Here is a 25,410-nt window from a genome sequence, read left to right as displayed (position 1 = left end):
TTAGTCCCTCAGGACTTGAAGTGGGAGGCCAACATCAACTCCATCCTCAAAAAAGGTCCGGCATAGGATAGACTTCCTGCAACTGCTGAGGAAGCATGGCCTGCCACAGGAGCTGTTGCGGTAGTTCTATACAATAGTTATTGAATCAGTTCTGTTCATCCATCACAGTCTAATTTGGTGCTGCTACAAAGGACAAAAGTCAGACTGCAACGGACAATGGACAGTTAGGACTGCCGAGAGGATCCCCGGTACCCCCTTACCCACTATTCAGGACTTGCAAGCTGAAAGAACTAAGATGAGCACAGGCAAAATTCACGCCACCCCGGATACCACCTTTTCCAGCTCCTTCCCTCTGTTAGGTAAGCGCTATCAGACAATGCACACTAAAACCAGCAGACATATCCAATAGTTTTCCCCTTTGCCATTAACTTCTTAAACATCCATCCATTTTCTGTACCGCTTATCCTCACTAGGGTCGCGGACATGCTGGAGCCTATTCCAGCTATCTTCAGGCGAGGGGAACTGAACTGGTCGCCAGCCAATCGCAGGGCACATATAAACAAACAACCATACACACTCACATTCACACCTACAGGAAATTTAGTCTTCAATTAACCTGTTATTGGGATGTGGAAGGAAACCAGAGTACCCGGAGAAAACCCACCCATGCACGGCTAGAACATGCAAACTCCACACAGGAGCGGCGAGGATTTGAACTCCGGTCCTCAGAACTGTGAGGCAGATGTGTGTCCACAGTGCCCTACTTCTTAAACAGTTGATACAAATATTTTATCGTGACATTTTTCCAATTTTACACATCTCTGTAGTAACATTATTACTGTATTCATCATTGTACTGTAACTTAGTAACTGTGCATCATTTTCACATTTTTTGTTGATCAGGATTACCGCACTGCTGGACACTATATTACTTAATGACTCTTTGCTCTGAATGTATTTACGTCCTAGGTGTGTATTATGTGATCGTGGCTTATTTGGTGTAGTACTGGAGCGGCCCCAACTACCAGAGACTTATTCCTTGTGTCTTTTAACATACTTAGCCTATAAAGATTATTCTGATTCTGATAGTTCATTGTGTGTCTGGTTTCGAGGCTTCGGGTCCCGAGGTCTGGCGCTCATCTGTGCTGGGCTGGCTCAGTGGTATCTCTTTGCTCTTGACTGCATTTTCGCATTGAGCCCGGTTCTGCTTGTCTCTCTCCAGTGCTTTCTCCATCTCTGTGTAGTAGTCAAGGGCCTTTCGCACTGGGTCAATGATGTGTTGCTGCAGGATTTAAATCCAAAAATGCCTCCCCATTAATTGTAATGTAGCACATTCCCCAAGACCAATTGGTTAGGGTTGATACATCGTTTGGAGCGTCATACGTTATTGACATAACATTACCTCCAGGCAGGGAAAGAGGTTGGCCAACTCTATAAAGAGCGGCAAAAGCACAAATCTGATGAAGCCAGTTTGAGATGAGGGTTTGGTTATCTTGTCCCGATCCATGAAAGGGGTGACAGGAAGACCCTCTAATTTCTCTACATCACTCTGAGGACCAAACAGAATCAATTACACTTTAACTGGTGATACAAATACAACCCCAATTCCAATGAAGTTGGGACGTTTGTTAAACATAAATAAAAGAAGGAATACAATGATTTGCAAATCATGTTCAACCTATATTTAATTGAAAACACTACAAAGGCAAGAGATTTAATTTTCAAACTGACAAACCTTATTGTTTTTAGCAAATAATCATCAACTTAGAATTTTATGGCTGAAACACGTTCCAAAAAAAGCTGGGACAGGGTCATGTTTACCACTTTGTTTCATCACCTTTTCTTTTCACAACATTTAATAAACGTTTGGGAACTGAGGACACTAATTGTTAAAGCTTTGTAGGTGGAATTCTTTCCCATTCTTGCTTGATGTACAGCTTCAACTGTTAAACAGTCCGGGGTCTTCGTTGTCGTATTTTACGCTTCATTATGCGCCACACTTTTTCAATGGGAGACAGGTCTGGACTGTAGGCAGGCCAGTCTAGTACCCGCACTCTTTTACTACGAAGCCACGCTGTTGTAACACATGCAGAATATGGTTTGGCATTGTCTTGCTGAAATAAGCAGCGGCGTCCATGAAAAAGACGTTGCTTGGATGGCAGCATATGTTTCTCCAAAACCTGTATGTACCTTTCAGCATCAATGATGCCTTCACAGATGTGTAAGTTACCCATGCCATTGGCACTAACACAGCCCCATACCATCACAGATCCTGGCTTTTGAACTTTGGATCCATAACAGTCCGGATGGTTCTTTTCCTCTTTGGCCCGGAGGACACGACGTCCACAATTTCCAAAACCATTTGAAATGTGGACTCATCGGACCACAGAACACTTTTCCACTGCAATAGTCCAGATGAGCTCGGGCCCAGAGAACGGGCATTCAATGTTGGTTTTTGGCCTTGCCACTTACATGCAGTGATTTCTCCAGATTCTCTGAAACTTCTGATGATATTATGGACCGGAGGTGATGAAATCTCTAAATTCCTTGCAATTGTATGTTGAGGAACATTTCCTTAAACTGTTCGACTATTTTCTCACGCTCTTGTTCACAAAGAGGTTAACCTTGCCCCATCTTTTCTTGTGAATGACTGAGCAATTTAGGGAAGCTCCTTTTACACCCAATCATGGCACCCACCTGCTCCCAATTAGCCTGTTCACCTGTGGGATGTTCCAAACAGGTGTTTGATGAGCATTCCTCTTTTTTGCCACCTTTCCCACCTTTTGGAACGTGTTGCAGCCATAAAATTCAAAGTTAATGATTATTTGCTAAAAACAATAAAGTTTATCAGTTTGAACATTAAATATCTTGTCTTTGTAGTGTATTCAATTAAATATAGGTTGAACGTGATTTACAAATCATTGTATTCTGTTTTTATTTATGTTCAACTCAACATCCCAACTCCATTGGAATTGGGGTTGTAGTATGATCCATTAAAGTATATTTTTTAAGTTCCTTTTACGTTTCACCATCCATCCATCCATTTTCTCATCACTAGGGTTGCGGGCGTGTTGGAGCCTATCCCAGCTATCATCGGGCAGGAGGCAGGGTACACCCTGAACTGGTTGCCAGCCATACAAACAAACAACCATTCACACTCACATTCACACCTACGGGGAATTTAGAGTTATTAACCTACTGTGCATGTTTTTGGGATGTGGGAGAAACTGGAGTGCCAGGAGAAAACCCACACAAGCACGGGGAGAACATGCAAACTCCACACAGGCGGGGCCGGGGATTGAACCCCGGTCCTCAGAACTGTGAGGCAGATGCTCTAACCAGTCGTTCACCGTGCCACTCACCATAACATGTACATCTTTAATTCTTTGTGTGGTCAATAAAAACCCTAAGGTTTGACAAATGTCCCAAGTATGCAGAACAAGTAAGTAACCTGGTTGTAGAATTCTTGTAAAAGACAATCCAGCCAGGGCTCTGCCACTTCCATGGGGCGCGCTTCATTGGAGATGTCACACACTTTGATCAGAATCATCATAAGCTGCATACACAGGGAACAAATAAATATTCTAAACAGCTAATGTACTGTGAAAAAAGTCTTGACAATACACAGTTGAAGTTAAAAGAGTTGTTTTGGCTTTAGTTTACATAACAACAGCATTTTGCGGTCTGAAAACATTTTTGGAAAAACAATAGTGTTATCCTCTACATCAAAACACTGAAAACTTGCTTGCAAATACTAGCAATCTTACTAAAATTTTCAAAACAACTTTATATCATAATAGACAATCTCATTGGACAGAGGAGTATTACTTGAATAAAATGAGCCCTTGTTTGTAAGAATCGATAAGGATTAAAGATTTTATTCCACTTTTAAAGTCGAAGATTTGCTAAAAATTTCTGCCCAGAAATCCATGTAAATCAAATGAAACTTGTGACCGAAACTGTGACCCTATGGTAGAAAAATGCCGGGATTTTTCTTATTGTATGATATTTATGAAAATGTGATATTTAAACAGGCCGTTTTCAGATTTTTCAATGGCGTCTGCTTGATCCTCCTCATTTTCCTCGTCAAACGGAGAGCACGTGCATCACCAGAATTAGTTCGAACGTCACAGTAAACAAGAATAATAATAATGAATCAAGGACATTTAGTTTTCTATCGTGGACCAATGCTATGAAGGTCTTTTTATTCGCTGAAATTGAGGAACATTTTAATCTATGTCAGAACTACAGAAAATCTCAACCGAATAAAAAAAAAAAAAGGAACAAGGTGGTAAAGGGATTTCCCAACAACATAATGTGAAAAGAACAATGCAGCCCTATGGCGGGCACAAGTCAGTGCAAACTGTAGACCGGTACAAGCCCGGATAAATACAGAGGGTTGCATCAGGAAGGGCATCCGGCTTAAGACTTTGCCAAACAAATATGAGCGTTCATCCAAAGAATTCCATACCGGATCGGTCGTGGCCCGGGTTAACAACGTCCGCCACCAGCGCCGTCAACCTGCCGGGCGCCGTTGGAAATTCAACTGCTGTGGGTCGAAGTCAAAGAAGAAGGGGTGGAAAGCAGGTTCTTCGGCAGAAAGAGAAGAGGAAAGCACAGAGCCTAGAACTGAATGTTGGGACTTTGAATGTTGGGACTATGACAGGAAAATATCGGGAGTTGGTTGACATGATGATTAGGAGAAAGGTTGATATATTGTGTGTCCAGGAGACCAGGTGGAAAGGCAGTAAAGCTAGAAGTTTAGGGGCAGGGTTTAAATTATTTTACCATGGTGTAGATGGGAAGAGAAATTGAGTCGGTGTTATTTTAAAAGAAGAGTTGGCTAAGAATGTCTTGGTGGTGAAAAGAGTATCAGATCGAGTGATGAGGCTGAAACTTGAAATTGAGGGTGTTGTGTATCATGTGATTAGTGGCTATGCCCCACAGGTAAGATGTGACCTAGAGGTGAAAGAGAAATTCTGGAAGGAGCTAGACGAAGTAGTTCTGAGCATCCCAGACAGCGAGAGACTCGTAATTGGTGCAGATTGTAATGGGCATGTTGGTGAAGGTAATAGGGGTGATGAAGAAGTGATGGGTAAGAACGGCATCCAGGAAAGGAACTTGGAGGGACAGATGGTGGTAGACTTTGCAACAAGTATGCAAATTGTGTAGTGCACACTTTTTTCCAGAAGAGGCATGACCTGTTCGCTTGGTAGGCAAACTGCAGGGGGTCCAGCAGGGGACCTGTGACACTCTTGAGGTGGTCCAGCACGAGACATTCAAAGGACTTCATGACCACAGATGTCAAAGCAACAGGCCTGTAGTCATTTAGACAGGCTTTCTTGGGGACAGGAATGATGGTGGAGCGTTTGAAACAGGATGGTACTTCACACAGTTCCCGACATCTATTGAAGATCTGAGTGAAGACTGGCGCGAGCTGGTCCGCGCAGACTTTGAGGCAGGACGGGGACACATGGTCTGGGCCTGCTGCTTTGTTAATCTGTTGTTGTTTGAAGATGCGTCTCACATCCTGTTCATGGATGGTTAACGCAGAAGTCCGAGGTGTGATTGTGGTCGGGGGTGCGGCCGAGTGGGTGTGGAGTGTGAAAGTGTCCTTTTCAAATCTGCAGTAGAAGGTATTCAAGCCGTTGGCTGGTGTGCTATTGTTCTCAGCTTGGGGGGATCGTCGCTTGTAATTAGTCAGCGATTGGAATGCATGCCAGAATGATTTAGAGTTGTTAGTGCGAAACTGTTTTTCCAACTTTGCTGCATAGTTCCTCTTTGCAATGTTAATTTCTTTCGTCAGCTGGTTTCTAGCTCGATTATACAGGGCCCTGTCCCCGCTCTGATTTGCATCCTCCTTTGCTTGGCGAAGCTGCTTAAGTTTAGCAGTGAACCATGGCTTGTTGTTGTTGAATGTGCGAAATGATTTTGTTGGTACACACACATCTTCACAGAAACTGATGTAGGATTTAACAGTGTCCGTATATTCATCCAGGCTGCCAGCTGAATTTTCAAAGACACTCCGGTCTGTGCAGTCTAAGCAGCTCTGAAGTTCCATCTTTGCTTCAATGGTCCACTTTTTCACTGCTTTCACTGTAGGCTTCGCGCATTTAAGTTCTTGCCTGTACGTCGGTATTAAGTGAATTAAGCAGTGATTAGACGAGCCCAGGGCTGCACGAGGTATAGCATGGTATGCGTTTTTTACCGTAGTGTAGCAGTGGTCTAAAATTTAATTTTCCCTGGTAGGACAGTCTGCTTGTATTTAGGGAGTTTGTGGTTGAGTTTAGCTTTGTTAATGTCCCGGAGAATAATGAGGGGTAAGTCCGGTGTTTTTTTTCAATTTTGTTGACTTGTTCGGCGAGCGTTAGCAATGTGGTGTTCGTATTAGCTTGAGGAGGAATGTAGACTCCAGCCAGGATGAATGATGCGAACTCACTCGGCGAGTAGAATGGCTTACAGTTCAAAAACAGCGACTCCAAATGCGGGCTGCAGTGTGTGCTGAGCTTCGTGACGTCCGTACACCATTTTCCGTTGATATAGAAGCATATCCCACCGCCCTTTGTTTTCCCCGATGATTCCATGTCGCGGTCCGCTCGATGAGTATGGAAGCCGGGAAGCATGACGCCGCCATCGGGTACAGCGTCGCAAAGCCAAGTCTCCGTGAAGCACATGGCGGCGGTATGGCTGAAGTCTTTACTGGTCTTTAACAGAAGATGAAGCTCGTCCATTTTGTTGGGTAGGGAGCGTACATTCGCGAGGTGGATCGACGGGAACGCCAATCTGTATCCTCTCTTGCGGAGTTTCACCTGAATGCCGCCACGCTTCCCTCTGTGGCGCCGTTTCCGTCTCCATGCGTCGAAAACCGCGGACGCCGCTCCGGTGAGTAACTCGGGGAAAAAACTGAGCGGATTTGCGAAAGTTGGTGACAGAAAGTCCGGAGTAGCCTCCTTGATGGTTAGCAGGTCTCCCCTTGTGTAAGTGAGTCATGTAAGGTCTCCAAAGACGGACGAAAAACACAATTGATCCCTGGTCCTCAGAACTGTGAGGCAGACGCTCTAACCAGTCGTTCACCGTGCCGCTGAAAAACTATCATGTCCATTTTATTTATCGAACAATAAGTCGATGTAGTAATCGTGACAGGCCTATTTGTATAAATTATTTCGGGAAATCAGACAAAAATATCATTTGCATAATGACACACTGTAGCTTGGTTGTGACATGCCTCGACGACACGTGCTCCGTTTTCACAATGACCGTTTTCAGCATTTAGAGACGATAGCGATGTCATTTTAAAAAACATCCAGTTTGAGCCATGATTTCAAATGCTTGGACTGAGGTTCCAAAATGCTGTTGTTATGTAAACTAACAGTCAATACGTCCCCTCTTTCATATGATTTCAGTGAAGAACTACTGTATGCCGCGTAATTATCTCATCAAACAATCAATTGTAGGACAGATACAGTAAGCATTATCTAAAAAAAGAATTTAAAAAAAAAACCTCAATGTTTGCAGAGCAGGGGTGTATTCCAGCAAGCTGGTTCAAAATGGCCTTAATCTAAACCTGAGTTCTGCCTTGACCTCCCCTGAACTCAAAAACTGGGATCGTTCAGGTCCAGAACAGCTGATCAGAATAAATTCAATCAAGTCTAAGTGCGCTCACTTTGAGCTAGGCTCATGTACGGCCACAACCAAAAGACATAATGAATGGAGCTCCGAAATGTCGATCCACCATGGAAACCGATAGAAACGTCAAATTACTTACGTGCCCCTTGGAATTGTAGGTACTAATCCAGGCAGGCAGTTAGTGATGCGAAAATATATTCTGCAAAAAAACAACAACACTGCTTTGACAGTGAAGGAAAGAAAAGCAATTGATGCACAAGTGAATGCAGAAGTTTTAATGCATTACTATTGAATATGCCTGACTTAAAGGTCTCCGTATTTTAAACTTCCATAGAGTGACTCTGTAACATGGACTTAGTATAAAAGTGTAAATTTCATTTAAAAAAACACCTTGGTTTTGTCATACGTGGATCCAGAAAAGGTCACTCTGACAGATACTTCTGTTTGACCCAGTTTTGTATCCGCTTTGTCCATATTTGGCTAAGACTGCCCATTTTCCTCTGATTGGTTGCTTCCGTGTTGACCCACTTGAGAGAGCACACATTTTTGTTATGTTGACAGCGCTGGCTCAGGAGTGGAAGGTAGGCGGAGAGCCTCGCAAGTGACATAGATAAGCTCGAGGAATTTGAATGACATGGAACGTCTGGAACTCAGGAATGCGTGGACTATTTTAATTCATACTTCACGTTTACTGAGGCACCATCGAGACAATATTACATCCCAAATACGACAAAACGTTTTTTTTGCAAAATATGTCCGCTGAAACATTTAACCACACTTTAAATTGTAGCATTGAGAATATATTTTGAAGAACATCTGATTTTCATTTACTGTATGTGCAATCCAAAGTGTACTTGGAAGCAGTTTAATGAAACATCAAAAACATCATTCAGGCAGTCAAGGCGTATGGTATTTTGCTCAGCCGTGGTTGGACCTCACTAAAATTTTATTCATACTAATTGACATTTAGACTGCATGGTGGGGAGCTAACTTTTGTTCTGAAGGGCTACATTGGATTTTTAAAATGGATAGATGGGCCAGGTCATTTGTAGATGAGGTCAAAAGAAAGAGTTCACTTGTATCCAAATTTTTTTACTCTAATAATAAAATAATATTGTTCTATAAAAGGCACGGTGGCCGACTGGTTAGAGCGTCAGCCTCACAGTTCTGAGGACCCGGATTCAATCCCCGGCCCCGCCTGTGTGGAGTTTGCATGTTCTCCCCGTGCCTGCGTGGGTTTTCTCCGGGCACTCCGGTTTCCTCCCACATCCCAAAAACATGCATGAATTGGAGACTCTAAATTGCCCGTAGGCCTGACTGTGAGTGCGAATGGTTGTTTGTTCCTATGTGCCCTGCGATTGGCTGGCAACCAGTTCAGGGTGTACCCTGATGACAGCTGGGATAGGCTCCAGCACGCCCGCGACCCTAATGAGGAGAAGCGGCTCAGAAAATGGATGGATGGATGGATGTTCTATAAAAATATTGTTTTATTTTATTTACAAAACAATCAATTGACAAATTATTTAATTAGATTAAAATAAAAAAAATAATAATATTGAAGGCATTTGATCCATCCATCCATCTATTTTCTACCGCGTCGGGGGGGCAATAGCTTTAGCAGGGACGCCCAGACTTCCCTCTCCCCAGCCACTTCATCCAGCTCTTCCGGAGGGATCCCGAGGCGTTCCCAGGCCAGCCGAAGGACGTAGTCTCTCCAGCGTGTCCTGGGTCGTCCCCGGGGTCTCCTCCCGGTGGGACGTGCCCGGAACACCTCACCAGGGAGGCATCCGGGAGGCATCCGAATCAGATGCCCCAGCCACCTCATCTGGCTCCTCTCAATGCGGAGGAGCAGCGGCTCTACTCTGAGATCCTCCCGGATGACCGAGCTTCTCACCCTATCTCTAAGGGAGAGCCCGGACACCCTGCGGAGGAAACTCATTTCGGCCTCTTGTATCCGGGATCTCGTTCTTTCGGTCACGACCCACAGTTCATGACCATAGGTGAGGGTAGGAACGAAGATCGACCGGTAAATTGAGAGCTTCGCCTTTCGGCTCAGCTCCTTCTTTACCACAACGGACCGATACAAAGTCCGCATCACTGCAGACGCTGCACCGATCCGTCTGTCGATCTCCCGTTGAACGCATTTGAACTAAGGAAATAATTCATTCTCATTTTAAATTGTATTATTTGTAATTATTTTAATTATAATTAATGAAACAATTGTTGAAATTTTCAAATTTCAAATTATTTGAGCAATCTTAATTTATTTTATTGACAATAAATCAGTTAACCAATTATTTAATTAGATAAATGAATAAAAAGTAAATTATGATGAATACAGATGTTCATTCATTCATCTTCCGTTCCGCTTATCCTCACGAGGGTCGCGGGCGTGCTGGAGCCTATCCCAGCAATCTTCAGGCAAGAGGCGGGGTACACCCGTAACTGGTCACCAGCCAATCGCAGGGCACCTATAAACAAAACAACCATTTGCGTACACATTCAAATTATGGGCAATTGAGAGTCTTAATTACCCTACCATGCATGTTTTTGGGGATGTGGGAGGAAAGCGGAGTACCCGGAGAAAACCCACGCAGGCACGGGGAGAACATGCAAACTCCAGACAGGCGGGGCCGGAATTTGAACCCCAGTCCTCAGAACTGTGAGCCAGATGTGCTAACCAGTCGCTCACCATGCCGCTGAATATAAATGTAAAATGGTTTATTTTACAAATAAAATTATTTATTATTTTATAATGTAATTATTTAGAATTAAGTAAAATTAACATATATTAATTATGTATTAAAAATAGACAACACATTATTCAACGTATATTTAATTGTATTAAAATTCAGTCAATCAACCAATTGTAAGAAAAATTATTATAGTATTGATAAAATGAAGAAATACATTTAATCCCATTTTTAGGAAAATCGACTTAATGCAAATAAAAAAAAATATTTGTGACTCTTGATAAAACTGAGTTGACTGAGTATAAAATAATAGTTTTCAATCAGAAATTAGTTTGGGAATACTCACATCTCACTTAAGATTTGGTTGTGGCTCAGTATCAATGGGATCGCGAAGAAAGAGACAAGCCATGTTTGCTTCAGGTGGGAGGAGACACGTAGAAAGTCAAGATTGAGCATACCTAACCTGCTAGCGAGCAGGTTAACGGAGTCAGTTACTGTGGTGATGGAATCGGAATTCCTCTTCCCCATCTCTTTTGAATGGAATGATCAGGCTTTCCCTCATCTCAGAGTCAATTTCCTCAGAATTTTCACGTAACCTGCTTGCTGGAATAACCCCTACAATGTAGAGGGATGTAGATAAAGTAACCAGAGTCCGATAAAGTGGCATCTCTTACCACATCTTTGTGTTCCTTGTTGTCAAAGTCAAACAAAGACAGAATGGACTTGAACTTGTTGAGGATCTCATTGTGTCTTGTCATGTCAGTGGCCAGAATGCATCTGTGGTTGCAAAATTGTGCGCTTGTGTAACAGACTCTGGACAGAGTGAGGTAATGTTCACACAAAGCAAATAAGAATAATTATCTCACTTTATAATGCCTTTCCTTATCCGTTTGTACTGGTCCAGAGACACATTTCTGAAGATATTGTTCTCTGTCTAGACACAACAAAACCATTATTTCACTGTTGCTGCTTCACCTCCTGAAAAATATGTGTTGCATTAGCATGCTATTTCTAGATGTTACATGCCAGCGTTGAAGAGTTGTACCTTCTCCAGTATATCAAAAGCAACAGCACAGTGGTGGTTCTCCAAGGGAGAGAGGTCATTGTAGCGAAGGGCAAGTTCCGTACGAGCATTTATCTATAATATGGATACATACAGTTAGTTTTTTTCATTCATTCATCTTCCGTTCCGTGTACCCTCACTAGGGTCGCGGGCGTGCTGGAGCCTATCCCAGCCAGCTTCGGGCGAAAGGCGGGGCACACCCGGAACTGGTCGCCAGCCAATCGCAGTATTTTTTTTCAGATGCAGGTTTTTTTTATTTTTTATTTATATAGCACTTCTCACAAAGACTCACAAAGTGCTTTACATGGTTGAGATATAGAAACAAACATTACAAGAAAAAACCTTCTACATTAAGATGTTTTTGTTGTTATGGATGTGCTTTTGTACCTGGTAGGCATTATTGTAGCCGGTGTGGTCAAGGTCATGGCAAACTGCAGAGGTCAGCATGATCAGCAGGTCAGTGCTGTCCATCTTACTTCTCAGGTCAGTCAGCCAGATTAAACCATACATCTGTGCAATAGATGACACATTTAGCTGTTTTACTTTTGTTTTATTAGCAGGAAAAAATAGTAGTATATTTTAGAAATTAATTCACCAGTCACTAACTGAGTTTATTATGTTGGTAGTGTTTTGTTATCTTACTCAATGTTTCATCATAAGGGTCTTGCAATATTTCAATTTGGGCCTATATCAGTCAGCAAGTTTATCTTGTATCTTTGTAAAACTGGCAAAATGCAGTGTTGTACCTGAACAAATTCAATGAGTGGAATATCATGAACTACCGTAATTTCACGTGTATAATGCGCACCCATGTATAATACACCCCCCCAAAGTTGACCTAAAATTTTTGGAAAACCCTTCTACCTATGTATAATGCATTTTTATAATGTATGACTTTGCTTCTACCCATATTATCAAAACATGAAGTGTTTTTTCAAAGAATTCTTCTGTAGTTAAGCACTTTATTTTAATATGTAAAGCTTTTTTTTTTATTTAGTTGCTCTTATTTTGAAATTCACAGCCCTACTTTTATTTAGTAAATGAGAAAACACACAGTTGTGCTCATATGTTTGATTACCCGGGCAGAATTTGTAAGATAGGTACAATTCTTTAAAGAAAACAAGCCTAGGCGAAACACATTTAATGTTATTTTAATGGGATTCAAATTAATCTGTCAAGCATTTCAGAGAAGCATTATCAATAAACAAAACATACCCATAAAGAAATTCATGATGGTTGCTGTTCAGTCACCAGTCGTATTTATAAAAAAATATATATATATTTCACACATTCTGCCAGGGTATGTAAACTGTATATGGAGTCCTACGTACCCCTGTCATATTGGAATGAAGGTGGAGGCTACACCTTTTTCATAACCTCTCGGTGGGCGTATATTAGAATGAAAGTGTACACCTTTCTCATAACCTCTAGGTGACGGTGGAATTTTGGAATGAAAGTGTACAGCTTTTTCATAACATCTAGATGGCGGCATACATTTATAAAATGTGAAAGTTTTTTTTCATTTTCCCGGTACCTATGTATAATGCGCACTATTTACTTTTGACATTTTTGGGGGGGAATGTACATAATACACGAAAAATTACGGTAGTTCATATTTTGGGCGAACGTGAACTGAACTTAGTTCATTTCTGCCTGATACACGTTATTGAGAACACATTCATTCCGGCATCTGTGAACAGTTTTCAAATGAAAGTTCATTTTCAATCAAGAGTGCCAAGTTTTGTTAGGGACTTCCAGGACAAAACCCATCTGAACACACTATATAAGAGCATTCATATGTCGGTGGATAAACGGCGAATTTGGCAACCGATTGAGTGCGGCCGCAGCCGCCATTCATTTTTACAGTCAGTTGCGCGAGTGCGCGATGTGCTGGTACATAATTTTAAAAATTATTACTCGGCAAATTATTATTTGTATCAGAATGCTTTAGATAAAGCACTGTACGATCACACTGTCATATTATGGAATTTATTTTGTTTTGATTATAAGAATATTCATTCATTTCCCATACTGCTTCTCCTCACAAGGGTCACGGGACGCTGGAGCCTATCCCAGCTGACTTCGGGCGAAAGGCGGACTACACCCTGAACTGGTCACCAGTCAGTCGCAGGACACATACACAGACAACCATTCGCACTCACATTCACACCGTCACTGAGTGGGAACTGAACCCACGCTGCCTGCACCAAAGTCAGGCGAGTGTACCGCTACACCATTAGTGACTGATATGAAGAGATAAGATAAAATATTTTGTTAAGAGCTGCAAGAAATCCAATTATTAATGTCCATTCACCATCGTTGCTGTCATACAGTGTTGCATTTTTTTTTCACATTAAGGGAAAAAAGACCTGATTTTGTTTTAATTCCTCATTTAAAAAAAAGACCATTCAATCAACAAATTATTCCTCATGGTTTTGTGAGCCGGCGCAGTGACCGACTGTTTAGCATATCTGCCTCACAGTTCTGGGGACCAGTGTTCAAATCCCGGCCCCGCCTGTGTGGAGTTTGCATGTTCTCCCCGTGCCTGGGTGGGTTTTCTCCGGGGACACCGGTTTCCTCCCACATCCCAAAAACATGCGTGGTAGGTTGATTGAAGTCTCTAAATTGCCCGTAGGTGTGAATGTGAGTGCGAATGGTTGTTTGTTTATATGTGCCCTGCGATTGGCTGGCGACCGGTTCAGGGTGTACACCATAGCAAATAATCATTAACTTATAATTTTATGGCTGCAACACATTCCAAAAAAGCTGGGACAGGGTCATGTTTACCACTGTATTACATCACCTTTTCTTTTAATAACATTCATTAAACTTTTGGAACTGAGGACACTAATTGTTGAATATTTGCAGGTGGAATTATCATGCTTGATTTACAGCATCAGCTGTTCAACAGTCCGGGGTCTCCGTTGTCGTAACACAACAGTCCAGATGTGGTCCAGTCCAGATGTGGCCCATGTGGTCATATTCTTTACACATTGTAGATGATGAAATCCCTAAATTCCTTGCAAATGTACGTTGAGGAACATTGTCCTTAAACTGTTCGACTATTTCTCACGCACTTGTTCACAAAGAGGTGAACTTCGCCCCATCTTTGCTTGTGAATGACTCACCAATTCAGGGAAGCTCCTTTTATACCCAATCATGGCACCCACCTGTTCCCAATTAGCCTGTTCACCTGTGGGATGTTCCAAACAAGTGTTTAATTAGCCTTTCTGTCTTTTTTTCCACCTGTCCCAGATTTTTTGGAACGTGTTGCAGCCATAAAATTCTAAGTTAACAATTATTTCCTAAAAACAATAAAGTTTATTAGTTTGAACATTAAATATCTTGTCTTTGTAGTGTATTCAATTAAATATAGGTTGAACATGATTTGCAATTTATTGTATTCTGTCTTTATTTATGTTTAACACAACGTCCCAACTTCATTGGAATTGGGGTTGTACTTTGCGCAGAAAATTAACGTTCCCAACACTGGGTCGTGTTGCTTCAGGTTTTTTTTTTAAACAGCTTGCATTGGAGCATTGATATTCGTTTTGCTGAACAAGGGATTTTTTTTACAATGCATAATGGTTTAAAAGTCTATACTGTAGCTTCCCAAAAGCTCAAAGAGAGCAAGTTCTCAATCTTTTAAATTTCAGTTTGGCTGGGTGACCGTGTGACTGTTATGCCCTTTATTTTCTCGCTTTCAATCTTTATTTACTACACTACAAGCAACTTAGGCCAAGTGGAAAATGCATTGAGCATACTTTGCTTACAATAGACAAACTGAAGCAATCAATCAAAAACAAAAAAAAAACTTTATATTTACATTCAAGAGAGAGGGCATCTCTCATTCCCGGGGTAAAGAAGGGTTAAAGTCAAATTTAATTAGAGTCAAATATGAATTTCTAACAGTCTATGAAGAAAAAAAAACTTAAGGTGTGTCAGTTGTGACCAGTAGCCAATCAAGAGGGGACACCCACTCACCATCTGGGTGACACAGAAGCAATGCTTGAAGTTGTGGAAAGGGATGTTGTTGTATCTGCGGTACACTTCAAACAGGAACTGCTGTAAAACTTCAGGTTCAATATTGTAGGCAGCGATAAAATCTAAGTCTGTGTACATGACTTGCAGGAGCACCATTATCTCTGCATCCTCCCACTGCCTGCACTCACATAAAAAGAGAAAATTATCTCACGAGACCCAGCGAGTGTGTTACACTTCCCACTAATTCCAATTCAATGTGTCGTCCGTCAGCCATCTCTCTGACAAAGCAGGAAAAGACTAGAAAAAAAATGTGAAATGGACAAAAGTTAACAAATGAATTGTATCATCAATTGAATTGAATTGTACCATCAATTATTATGAACCTGGATTCATATTTAGTTGCATGCTGTATATGATTCTTGGTTGGTAAATTCACTGAACTAGCTGTGTGTCTGAATATTATGGACAGAATCAAGTCTCAAATAATGATGTACAAACTGATAAGCGAATCAAGTAAGATGAATGAGAGTGAGCAGTATATATGTGTTAAAATGCAAATATTTACACGTACTGTACTTCTACCACTTCGTGTAAATAATGTTGACATTACAGACGTGTCCCACTTTTCAAGTTGAAAATCAAAAATCAAAACCATATAGCAAGTGTGCAAGGACAACTGTACTAATTACTCAACTCGGTTTCATTCTTTTTAATATACAACTGACAAAATAAGCTAGCAGGTATAACAGCAGATCGGCAGAATGAAACACAAACATTTCCAAATGTCCGTCCTGAACTCCGTTTTACATAGAAAACCCTTACTGTGTATATGGACTATCCATCTATTCATTTTTTTATTCTACTTGTCCACATTATGGTCACAGGAGCCAATTCCAGTTAATTTTAAGAGGCGCGGGGTACACCCTGGACTGATTGCCAAACAATCACAGTATAGACAACCATTTCCTCCCACAATCAATTCAATTAACTGAACATGTATGTTTGGGGAATGTAGGAGGACTCCGTAGTACCTGGAGAAAATCACCGCAAGAAAACTCCACACGGGAAGGCTGGAGCTGAGATTTGTGTACATCATCAAATTTCTCAATGTGACTATTGTCCTATCTTTTCAAAATCCTGTGGTTCACCATGTTAGAACACCATATCCCCACTGTGCAAAATATATTCTCTTTCCATCTATTGTATGTTTTGTTTTTATTAAAAAAGGGTTTGAACACATAAAACGGAACCTCACTGAATACAGCACACATCTACCCACTTCAATCATGGTGTTGATTGAGGCACTCCTGAACCTTTTGATATGTGAGCGCTCTGCAAGCCTATTGATATTGAGATGAGTATGCTGACCAGAAGAAAAGAATGAGGGACCACATCTTTTTTAGAAACATGGGTGTGTATGACTGTCATTGGTAAACTGTCTACCTCAATGTTAATACACTGTGCTACAGGTGCCAAACCCAAACCTACCAGTTGTCAAATGTTGGCGTCTTTAAGTACTGCCTCACCTCCTCGGATACATCCAGAGAGCTGTGCGGGTGACACAATATGATAATTCATGATTAAAAATGACTGTTTTATGAATACGAAGTAGGTTCTTTAAGTAAAGGATTTATACAGTTGTACATGCCTCATTTGAAGGAACTTTTCACGGACATGCTCACATTCCTCTTTTGTTTTATGCAAGGATCTCTTGTGGTAAAACGGAGAGGGCTTGGGTGCTCCCTCTGACAAGTCCTTGAATAATCCAAGCCAGCTAAGATGCTCCACACTCTTAAAGGAATTGATCCGAGACAGAAGTCAGCGAGACACAGTACATGTACTAAAATGAGATTATCCATCGATTTTCTGAGACGCTCATCCTCACAAAGGAGGGAGTGCTGGAGCCATTTACCATTTCAAAAATGAACTAATTAATAGTGGAAATGAACTAATTAATAGTTATTTTATTTTTCAATACAGTAAGTTGCTGACGGGCTATTACCCTCAAAATACTAGCATTTCATTTCCCCATTGTTGCCATCCATTCAGTCAACATTAGTAGCCAGCTGCAGCTTTCCCCCTACAATCACAAAACCATCCATCCACCCATCCATTTTCTTTACCGCTTATCCTCACAAGGGTCGCGGGTTGCTGGAGCCTATCCCAGCTATCTTCGGGCGGGTAGCGGTGTACACCCTGAACCGCTCGCCAGCCAATCGCATGGCACATAGAAACAAACAACCATTCACACTCACATTCACACCTACGGGCAATTTAGAGACTTCAATCAACCTACCACGCATGTTTTTGGGATGTGGCAGGAAACTGGAGAAACAGGCGGGGCCGGGAATTGAACCCCGGTCCTCCGTGAAAATGAGATTAAATAATCCATCCATCCATCCATTTTCTGAGCCGCTTCTCCACACTAGGGTCGCAGGCGTGCTGGAGCCTATCCCAGCTATCATTGGGCAGGAGGCGGGGTACACCCTGAACCGGTTCCCAGCCAATCGCAGGGCACATACGAACAAACAACCATTTGCACTCACATTCACACCTACGGGAAATTTAGAGTCTCCAATGCATGCATGTTTTTGGGATGTGGGAGGAAACCGGAGTGCCCGGAGAAAACCCACGCAGGCACAGGGAGAACATGCAAACTCCACACAGGCGGGGCCGGGGATTGAACCAGGGTCCTCAGAACTGTGAGGCTGACGCTCTATCCAGTCATCCACCGTGCCGCCTATTATTATTATTATTATTATTATTATTATTATTATTATTATTATTATTATTATTATTATTATTATTATTATTATTATTATTATTATTATTATTATTATTATTATTATGTGCGCTGACCCCCATTTAATGTGTTTGAATGTGATTACTGAATTCTGAACATAGCCAGAGTGCCATTTATAAAAGTGTGCGTGCACTTGCGCAACCATGTTATCTCAATTGTTTATTTTTACTTCCTCTCTCGTTTTTTTTTCCGATTGAGTTGTACAGGTTATAGGTGATCAAATAGTGGAAACAAGTTTAAGAATGATTTATCTTGGTCTCATTTTTGTATCCCCAACAACCAGACGTTTATTAATAGTCACCTTTGTTAATAGTCGTATTATTGACTGTGTTGATTGCGTTAAATAAATAAATAAATGAGTTAAATATATTCTATTGTTTTTTTTTTTATTGTATGAATGATTTTGACCTTAGGTGCACTTTTTTGGGCTTGAACACCTGCCCCCAAAAATATCTGTGCTTGTGCCTGGGAAATACAAATGCTGAAAACAATTTCCAAGATTACTAATGGAATGGTGGTGAACAAGTTCAAGTGGAAATATGGCAATATGTCATATCATACAGGAAGGTACTTCAAATAATGATTCAGCGAGCTGCAGTATTTGTGAAGAGTTTGAATTTCACAGGTGTATTTGAAATAATAATAAAAAATAATTTCCCTGTACCTCCAGTTTCTCCCGGAATGAATCCACCTGTTTCTTCATCTCATAGATGACTGCAGGCGTATTTCCTGCTTCAATGAGGATTTTCTTTTCCAGGCCTTGGAGTCTGAGGTAACAACATAATTAACTTTACACATTCAAGTCCTTCGTACAATGATGTACGTTGTAATAAAGGATAGGATATGTATCATTCAGCTTGCTGTACCAATCCCATTTCTCACTACTGCACTCCACACTTTATGTTACAGAATAACTTAATTAAAATGGGTTTCTTAGCTTCAGTGGGTTTCATGTTTTCTACCTTTTTTCCATAGATGAGAGATCAAATCCGAGTGCACCAGCAAGCTCCACACCTTATTTAGACAAAAAAGATTATGTCAACTCAGCAACCTCAGGGTGCTGCCTTTTTTGTGTGTGTTGGCAAGGAAGACATACCTAATGGCTCACTGTTGCAACCAGAAGCAACCACTTCCAGTTTGTAGCAGGAGTTTGGATTGTTAGGCTCCAGATTTGATGAGATGTTGATAATGTTGCCTTTGGGATTGTAAAGCTTTAGGATGTCATGTGGCCCAGCTTCAGCTGCAGAGCGGAACAGATCTGGAAAGATTGCATCAGTTTTTGCTGTTTGCAATTCAATGCCCTTCCGTTGAATCGAAGGCAAATGGACTCTTCTTGGTTGTTGAATACGTTTCACCTTCTGTCAAAATAAGTGCCAAGAGAAATAAGAAAACTCTACATCTAAGATTTAGGACTGAAGAAGCTGAAGTTGAAATATCAACAAGGGTTCAGTTGCCTTGATTCAATGTGTGTGGATACAATTACATGGATGGCTCAGAATGCTTGGTTCTGCTTTAATTCCATACTGTAAATGTCTAACAGTTGTGTGTGAACTTTGGTTTTAGGCCTACATCACTCTTATGGAAGTTGCATAATAAAGGACAAGTCACCTTTAAATTTGGTGGTTGGTGAGGGATGGGGGGGTTGCTGAGGTCTATCTATGAGTCTTCAGGATAGACACTTTTGTCCTTTCATATGCTTCCACAGCACTTGAAACAAAATACACGAATATCGTCTGTAGACCAATGAAGTGAACATGCTGACTGAAGAGCTGTCAGTGGCAGCTGTATGCTGTTGGAAAGTCAGCAGACCTCCATTGCTCCTGAGCTAATCTTTCCATGACTGAATCCTTGCTGTGTGAGGTCTATAATGCCAAATGAGCACTGCACATCAGGTCTCATTTTACTTTCACATCAGAAGTTACATTTTAATTGTATGCTTTTTCCTGTATCACATGATTTTCACACCCTTCCATTCACAGACTCCAAATTAATCACTAGTAATTTTAGACAAACATACAATGAAAATATGCATTTTCTATATGATGAATGTAATGTATAATTAACCCTTTTACAGCGCAGGAAGTGAATTTTTCTGCCCTTACCTTTGACATCCTGAGAAGGACAATTCACTGGGAACTCAGCTTGCTCTGGTTTCCCATTCACTGTGAAGTAAAGGATCTTTGTTGCCATCTTATTCATTTAGAGCTGCTTACGTCTCTGTATGTATTTTCGGTCTGAATCAAGCATCTATTTCACCTCATTAGCCTACTGAAAACACTCCACCTCCTTTTGTTGTTCATCCCACCTCTTCCTCTGCCCCACCTTCTGTCCTCCGTTGGACAGCGTTTCTTAATGACAAAACCAAAGCAATCAAGCAATAACACTAAATTCCAAAATAAAAATTACAAAAATTCACCTGCAGTAAGGATAACCATACAAAAGATCTTCCAAAACCATTGTTTATGGAGATACTGTATATCAGTTAATACAAACATGAAAACTTAAATGAAATGGCTTTGAAATAATGTGTGTCATAGTACTTGTATAAGCTCTCATGTTCAGTGTCACAGAGAGGTGGAGTCTGACTTTGGGGCAAAAGGCAAACTACACCCTGGACTGGTAACCAGTCAATTACAAGACACACAGAAAAAGACAACGGCACATTCACATTGACACGAACACAGAGTGTGAGCTGCACCCACACTGCCTGCCCTAAGTTAGAACAGTTAACTACTACACTGTTCATGATTTGTTCTTAGCAATACTCCGTTAGTGAACTACTACAAGGTGATTATTGCAGATAATACAGTTGCTGTATGCAAATAACAAGAGGTGGGTAGGTATGCTACATTTACTCAAGTAACATTTTGGATCAATTGTTATTGTTATAAATTGTTAGTTTTAGTGAAGCATACTTTTCAATTTACTCAAGTATTTATGTGAAGAAGAAACTGTACTCTTACTACATTACAATAATCTATATGTTGCTAGTGACTTTCATTTATCAATAATTGCGTGCACGATAAATTTTTAGACTTTCGTTTTCGACTTCCGCATAAGATGCCGTTGCTCCAATCCACCGTTATTACCACATTGATGTTTGACTCAAGTTCAACAATCAAACGACACAAGAATGTCACATGTCCATACACCTAGTGTAACCCAAGTAAAAATGAAATTTTTGTTTGTAAATATCCGTCCATCCATTTTCAACACCGCTTATCCTGTTTATTATGGAATTAATTTTGTTTTGATTATAAGAATATTCATTCATTTCCCATACTGCTTCTCCTCACAAGGGTCACGGGGCACTGGAGCCTATCCCAGCTGACTTCGGGCGAAAGGCTGACTACACCCTGTACTGGTCACCAGTCAGTCGCAGGACACATATAGACACGGACAACCATTCGGACTTACATTCACACCGTCACTGAGTGGGAACTGAACCCATGCTACCCGCACCAAAGTCAGGCAAACGCACCACTACACCATCAGTGACTCCTGTTTGTAAATAGTGATTTGCAATTGCATTCATGGTAGAGTTCCAGGGAGATTGCTGCTGCTGACCAAAAAGAACATAAAGACTTGCCTTACTTTTGCGCCCCAAATTTAAGAACCATCTGAATGATTCACAAGACTCTTGGGAGAATATTCTATTGACTGACGAGATGAAAGTTGAACTTTTTGGAGGGTCTGTGTCTTGTTACATCTGATGTAAATGTAACACAGCATTTCAGAAAAAGAACATGATACCAACAGTTAAACATGGTGGTGGTAGTGTGATGGTCTGGGGCTGCTAAGCTACTTCAAGACCGGGACGACTTGCTGCGATTGATGGAACCAAGAATTCTGCTCTTTCCAGGAAATCCTGGAGGAGAATGTTCGGCCATCAGTTTGTGACCTCAAGCTGGTGTCCTTGAGCAAGACACTGATACCCCAAAATACTCCCCGGGTGCTTTAGCTACCCCCCTGCTCCAGTGTGTTCCACTAACATGTGTATGTGTTCACTGTGATGGGTTAAATGCAGAGAACAAATTTTGTGTGCATGCATGCATGTTCATGACAATAAAAGGTGATTCTTCTTCTTCTCTTTCCGAGTTTCAAGTCTTTTGCAGCCTCCAACAGGTTTTCTTCGAGGATTGCCAAACTGTATTTAGCTCCATCCATCTTGCCATCAACTCTGACCAGATGCCCTGTCCTTGCTGAAGAGAAGCTTACCCACAGCATGATGTTGCCACGACCATGTTTCACAGTGGGGATGATATGTTCAGGGTGATGAGCACCGTTAGTTTTCCACCACACAGCGCTTTGCATTTAGGGCAAAAACTGCAACTTTGGTCTCATCTGACCAAGGAACGTTGTTCCACATGTTGTCTCCTACATGGCTTCTTATGCCTTTCTTTCAACAATGGCTTTCTTCTAACGGCTTTCTTCTTGTTCACTAGTGTTTTCTGACAAACCACTAAGGCATTCACAGAACTATTGTATTTATACTTCTAGTTAATTACACACAGCTGGACTCTATTTACAAATCAGGTAACTTCTGAAGGCAATTCATTGCACTGGATTGTATTTAAGGCTATCAGAGTAGGGGTACTGATTACAAATGCACACCACACTTTTCAGATTTATATTTGACTCAAGCTCCCCTTCCATTATTTTTATTTAATTATTTATTCCATCCATCCATCCATTTTCTACCGCTTATCCGAGATCGGGTCGGGGGGGCAGTAGCTTTAGCAGGGATGCCCAGACTTCCCTCTCCCCAGCCACTTCATCCATCTTTTCCGGGGGGATCCTGAGGCGTTCCCAGGCCAGCCAAAGGATGAATTCTCTCCAGCGTGTCCTGGGTCGTCCCCGGGGTCTCCTCCCGGTGGGACGTGCCCGGAACACCTCATCAGGGAGGCGTCCGGGAGGCATCCGAATCAGATGCCCCAGCCACCTCATCTGGCTCCTCTCAATGCGGAGGAGCAGCGGCTCTACTCTGAGATCCTCCCGGATGACCGAGCTTCTCACCCTATCTCTAAGGGAGAGCCCGGACACCCTGCGGAGGAAACTCATTTCGGCCGCTTGTATTCGGGATCTTGTTCTTTCGACCCACAGCTCGTGACCATATGTGAGGGTAGGAACGTAGATCGACCGGTAAATCGAGAGCTTTGCCTTTCGGCTTAGCTCCTTCTTTACCACAACGGATCGATACAAAGTCTGCATCACTGCAGACGCTGCACCGATCCGTCTGTCGATCTCCCGTTCCATTCTTCCCTCACTCATGAACAAAACCCCAAGATACTTGAACTCCTCCACTTGGGACAGGCATCCCCGACTCGGAGACGGCATGCCACCCTTTTCCGACTGAGGACCATGGTCTCAGATTTGGATGTGCTGATTCTCATCCCAGCCGCTTCACACTCAGCGGCGAACTGCTCAAGTGAGAGATGGAGGTCACGGCTTGATGAAGCCAACAGAACCACATAATCTGCAAAAAGCAGAGATGCAATACTGAGGCCACCAAACCAGACCCCCTCAACACCTCGGGTGCGCCTAGAAATTCTGTCCATAAAAGTTATGAACAGATTCGGTGACAAAGGGCAGCCTTGGCGAAGTCCAACCCTCAACGGAAACGAGTCCGACTTACTGCCGGATATGCGGACCAAACTCTTACTCCGGTCGTACAGCCCGTATCAGGGTGGTTCGGGAGTATGGGGTTCGGTACCCCATACTCCCGAAGCACCCCCCACAGGAACCCCCGAGGAACACGGTCGAATGCCTTCTCCAAGTCCACAAAACACATGTAGACTGGTTGGGCGAACTCCCATGCACCCTCAAGGACCCTGCCAAGGGTGGAGAGCTGGTCCACTGTTTCACGGCCGGGACAAAAACCACACTGCTCCTCCTAAATCTGAGATTCAACTTCCCGACGGACCCTCCTCTCCAGCACCCCTGAATAGACCTTATCAGGGAGGCTGAGAAGTCTGGAACACACCCTCCGGTTCCCCTTCTTAAAAAGGGGGAGCACCAATCCAGAGGCACTGTCCCCAATGTCCTGCAACATCGCAGAGGTGTGTCAACCAGGACAGCCCTACAACATCCAGAGCCTTGAGGAACTTCGGGCGAATCCCATCCACCCCCGGGGCCTTGCCACCGAGGAGCTTTTTAACCACCTCGGTGACCTCAACCCCAGAGATAGGAGAACCCGCCTCAGAGAACCCAGACTCTGCTCCCTCATGGGAAGGCGTGTCGGTGGAATTGAGGAGGTCTTCGAAGTATTCTCCCCACCGGCTTACAACGTCCCGTGTCGAGGTCAGCAGCGCCCCATCCCCACTATACACAGTGTTGATGGTGCACTGCTTCCCCCTCCTAAGACGCCAGATGGTGGACCAGAATTTCCTCGAAGCCGTCCGGAAGTCTTTCTACATGGTCTCACCGAACTCCTCCCATGCCCGAGTTTTTGCTTCAGCGACCACCCAAGCTGCATTCCGCCTGGGCAGCCGGTACCCATCAGCTGCCTCAGGGGTCCTACAGGCCAAAAAGGCCCGATAGAACTTCTTCTTCAGCTTGACGGAATCCCTCACCGTTGGGATCCACCAACGGGTTCGGGGATTTCCACCACGACAGGCAGCAACCACCTTACGGCCACAGCTCCGGTCGGCCGCCTCAGCAATGGAGGCGCGGAACATGCTTCCACTCGGACTCGATGTCCCCTGCCTCCCTCGAAACATGAGCAAAGTTCTGTTCTGACAGGGGATTCCGCCAGACGTTCCCAGCAGACCCTCACAATACGTTTGGGTCTGCCACGTCGGACTGGCATCTTCCCCCGCCATCGGAGCCAACTCACCACCAGGTGGTGATCAGTTGAAAGCTCCGCCCCTCTCTTTACCCGAGTGTCCAAGACATGCGGCCGCAAGTCCGATGACACGACCACAAAGTCCGTCATCGAACTGGAACCTAGGGTGTCCTGGTGCCAAGTGCACGTGTGGACACCCTTATGCTAGAACATGGTGTTAGTTATGGACAATCCGTGATGAGCACAGAAGTCCAATAACAGAACACCACTCGGGTTCTGATCGGGGGGGCCGTTCCTCCCAATCACGCCCTTCCAGGTCTCACTGTCATTGCCCACGTGAGCATTGAAGTCCCCCAGCAGAATGATGGAGTTCCCAGTGGGAGCGCTTTCCAGCACCCCTCCAAGGACTCCAAAAAGGATGGGTACTCTGAACTGCTGTTTGGTGCATAGGCACAAAC

General features: G+C 42.8%; 1 protein-coding gene across 1 annotated transcript; it reads right to left on the bottom strand.

Annotated features, from left to right (window-relative positions):
* Positions 1 to 1,089: 1,089 nt before the first annotated feature.
* Positions 1,090 to 20,358, bottom strand: si:dkey-219c10.4 (high affinity cGMP-specific 3',5'-cyclic phosphodiesterase 9A). The gene is made up of 14 exons (XM_061692092.1): positions 20,271 to 20,358; positions 19,265 to 19,426; positions 19,131 to 19,182; positions 18,833 to 18,935; positions 17,014 to 17,156; positions 16,854 to 16,913; positions 15,366 to 15,543; positions 11,769 to 11,891; positions 11,364 to 11,456; positions 11,185 to 11,252; positions 10,993 to 11,095; positions 3,451 to 3,555; positions 1,402 to 1,548; positions 1,090 to 1,281 (listed from the first exon to the last, which is right to left on the bottom strand). Exons 1-14 carry the CDS (start codon positions 20,356 to 20,358, stop codon positions 1,090 to 1,092), a joined length of 1,617 nt encoding a protein of 538 aa, XP_061548076.1.
* Positions 20,359 to 25,410: the final 5,052 nt, after the last annotated feature.

The sequence above is a fragment of the Phycodurus eques genome, chromosome 12 (assembly GCF_024500275.1).
Source record: "Phycodurus eques isolate BA_2022a chromosome 12, UOR_Pequ_1.1, whole genome shotgun sequence".
In the NCBI taxonomy this organism is placed as follows: domain Eukaryota; kingdom Metazoa; phylum Chordata; class Actinopteri; order Syngnathiformes; family Syngnathidae; genus Phycodurus; species Phycodurus eques.
The sequence above is the reverse complement of the archived record's forward strand: the minus strand, read 5'-3'. Positions and strand labels throughout refer to the sequence as shown.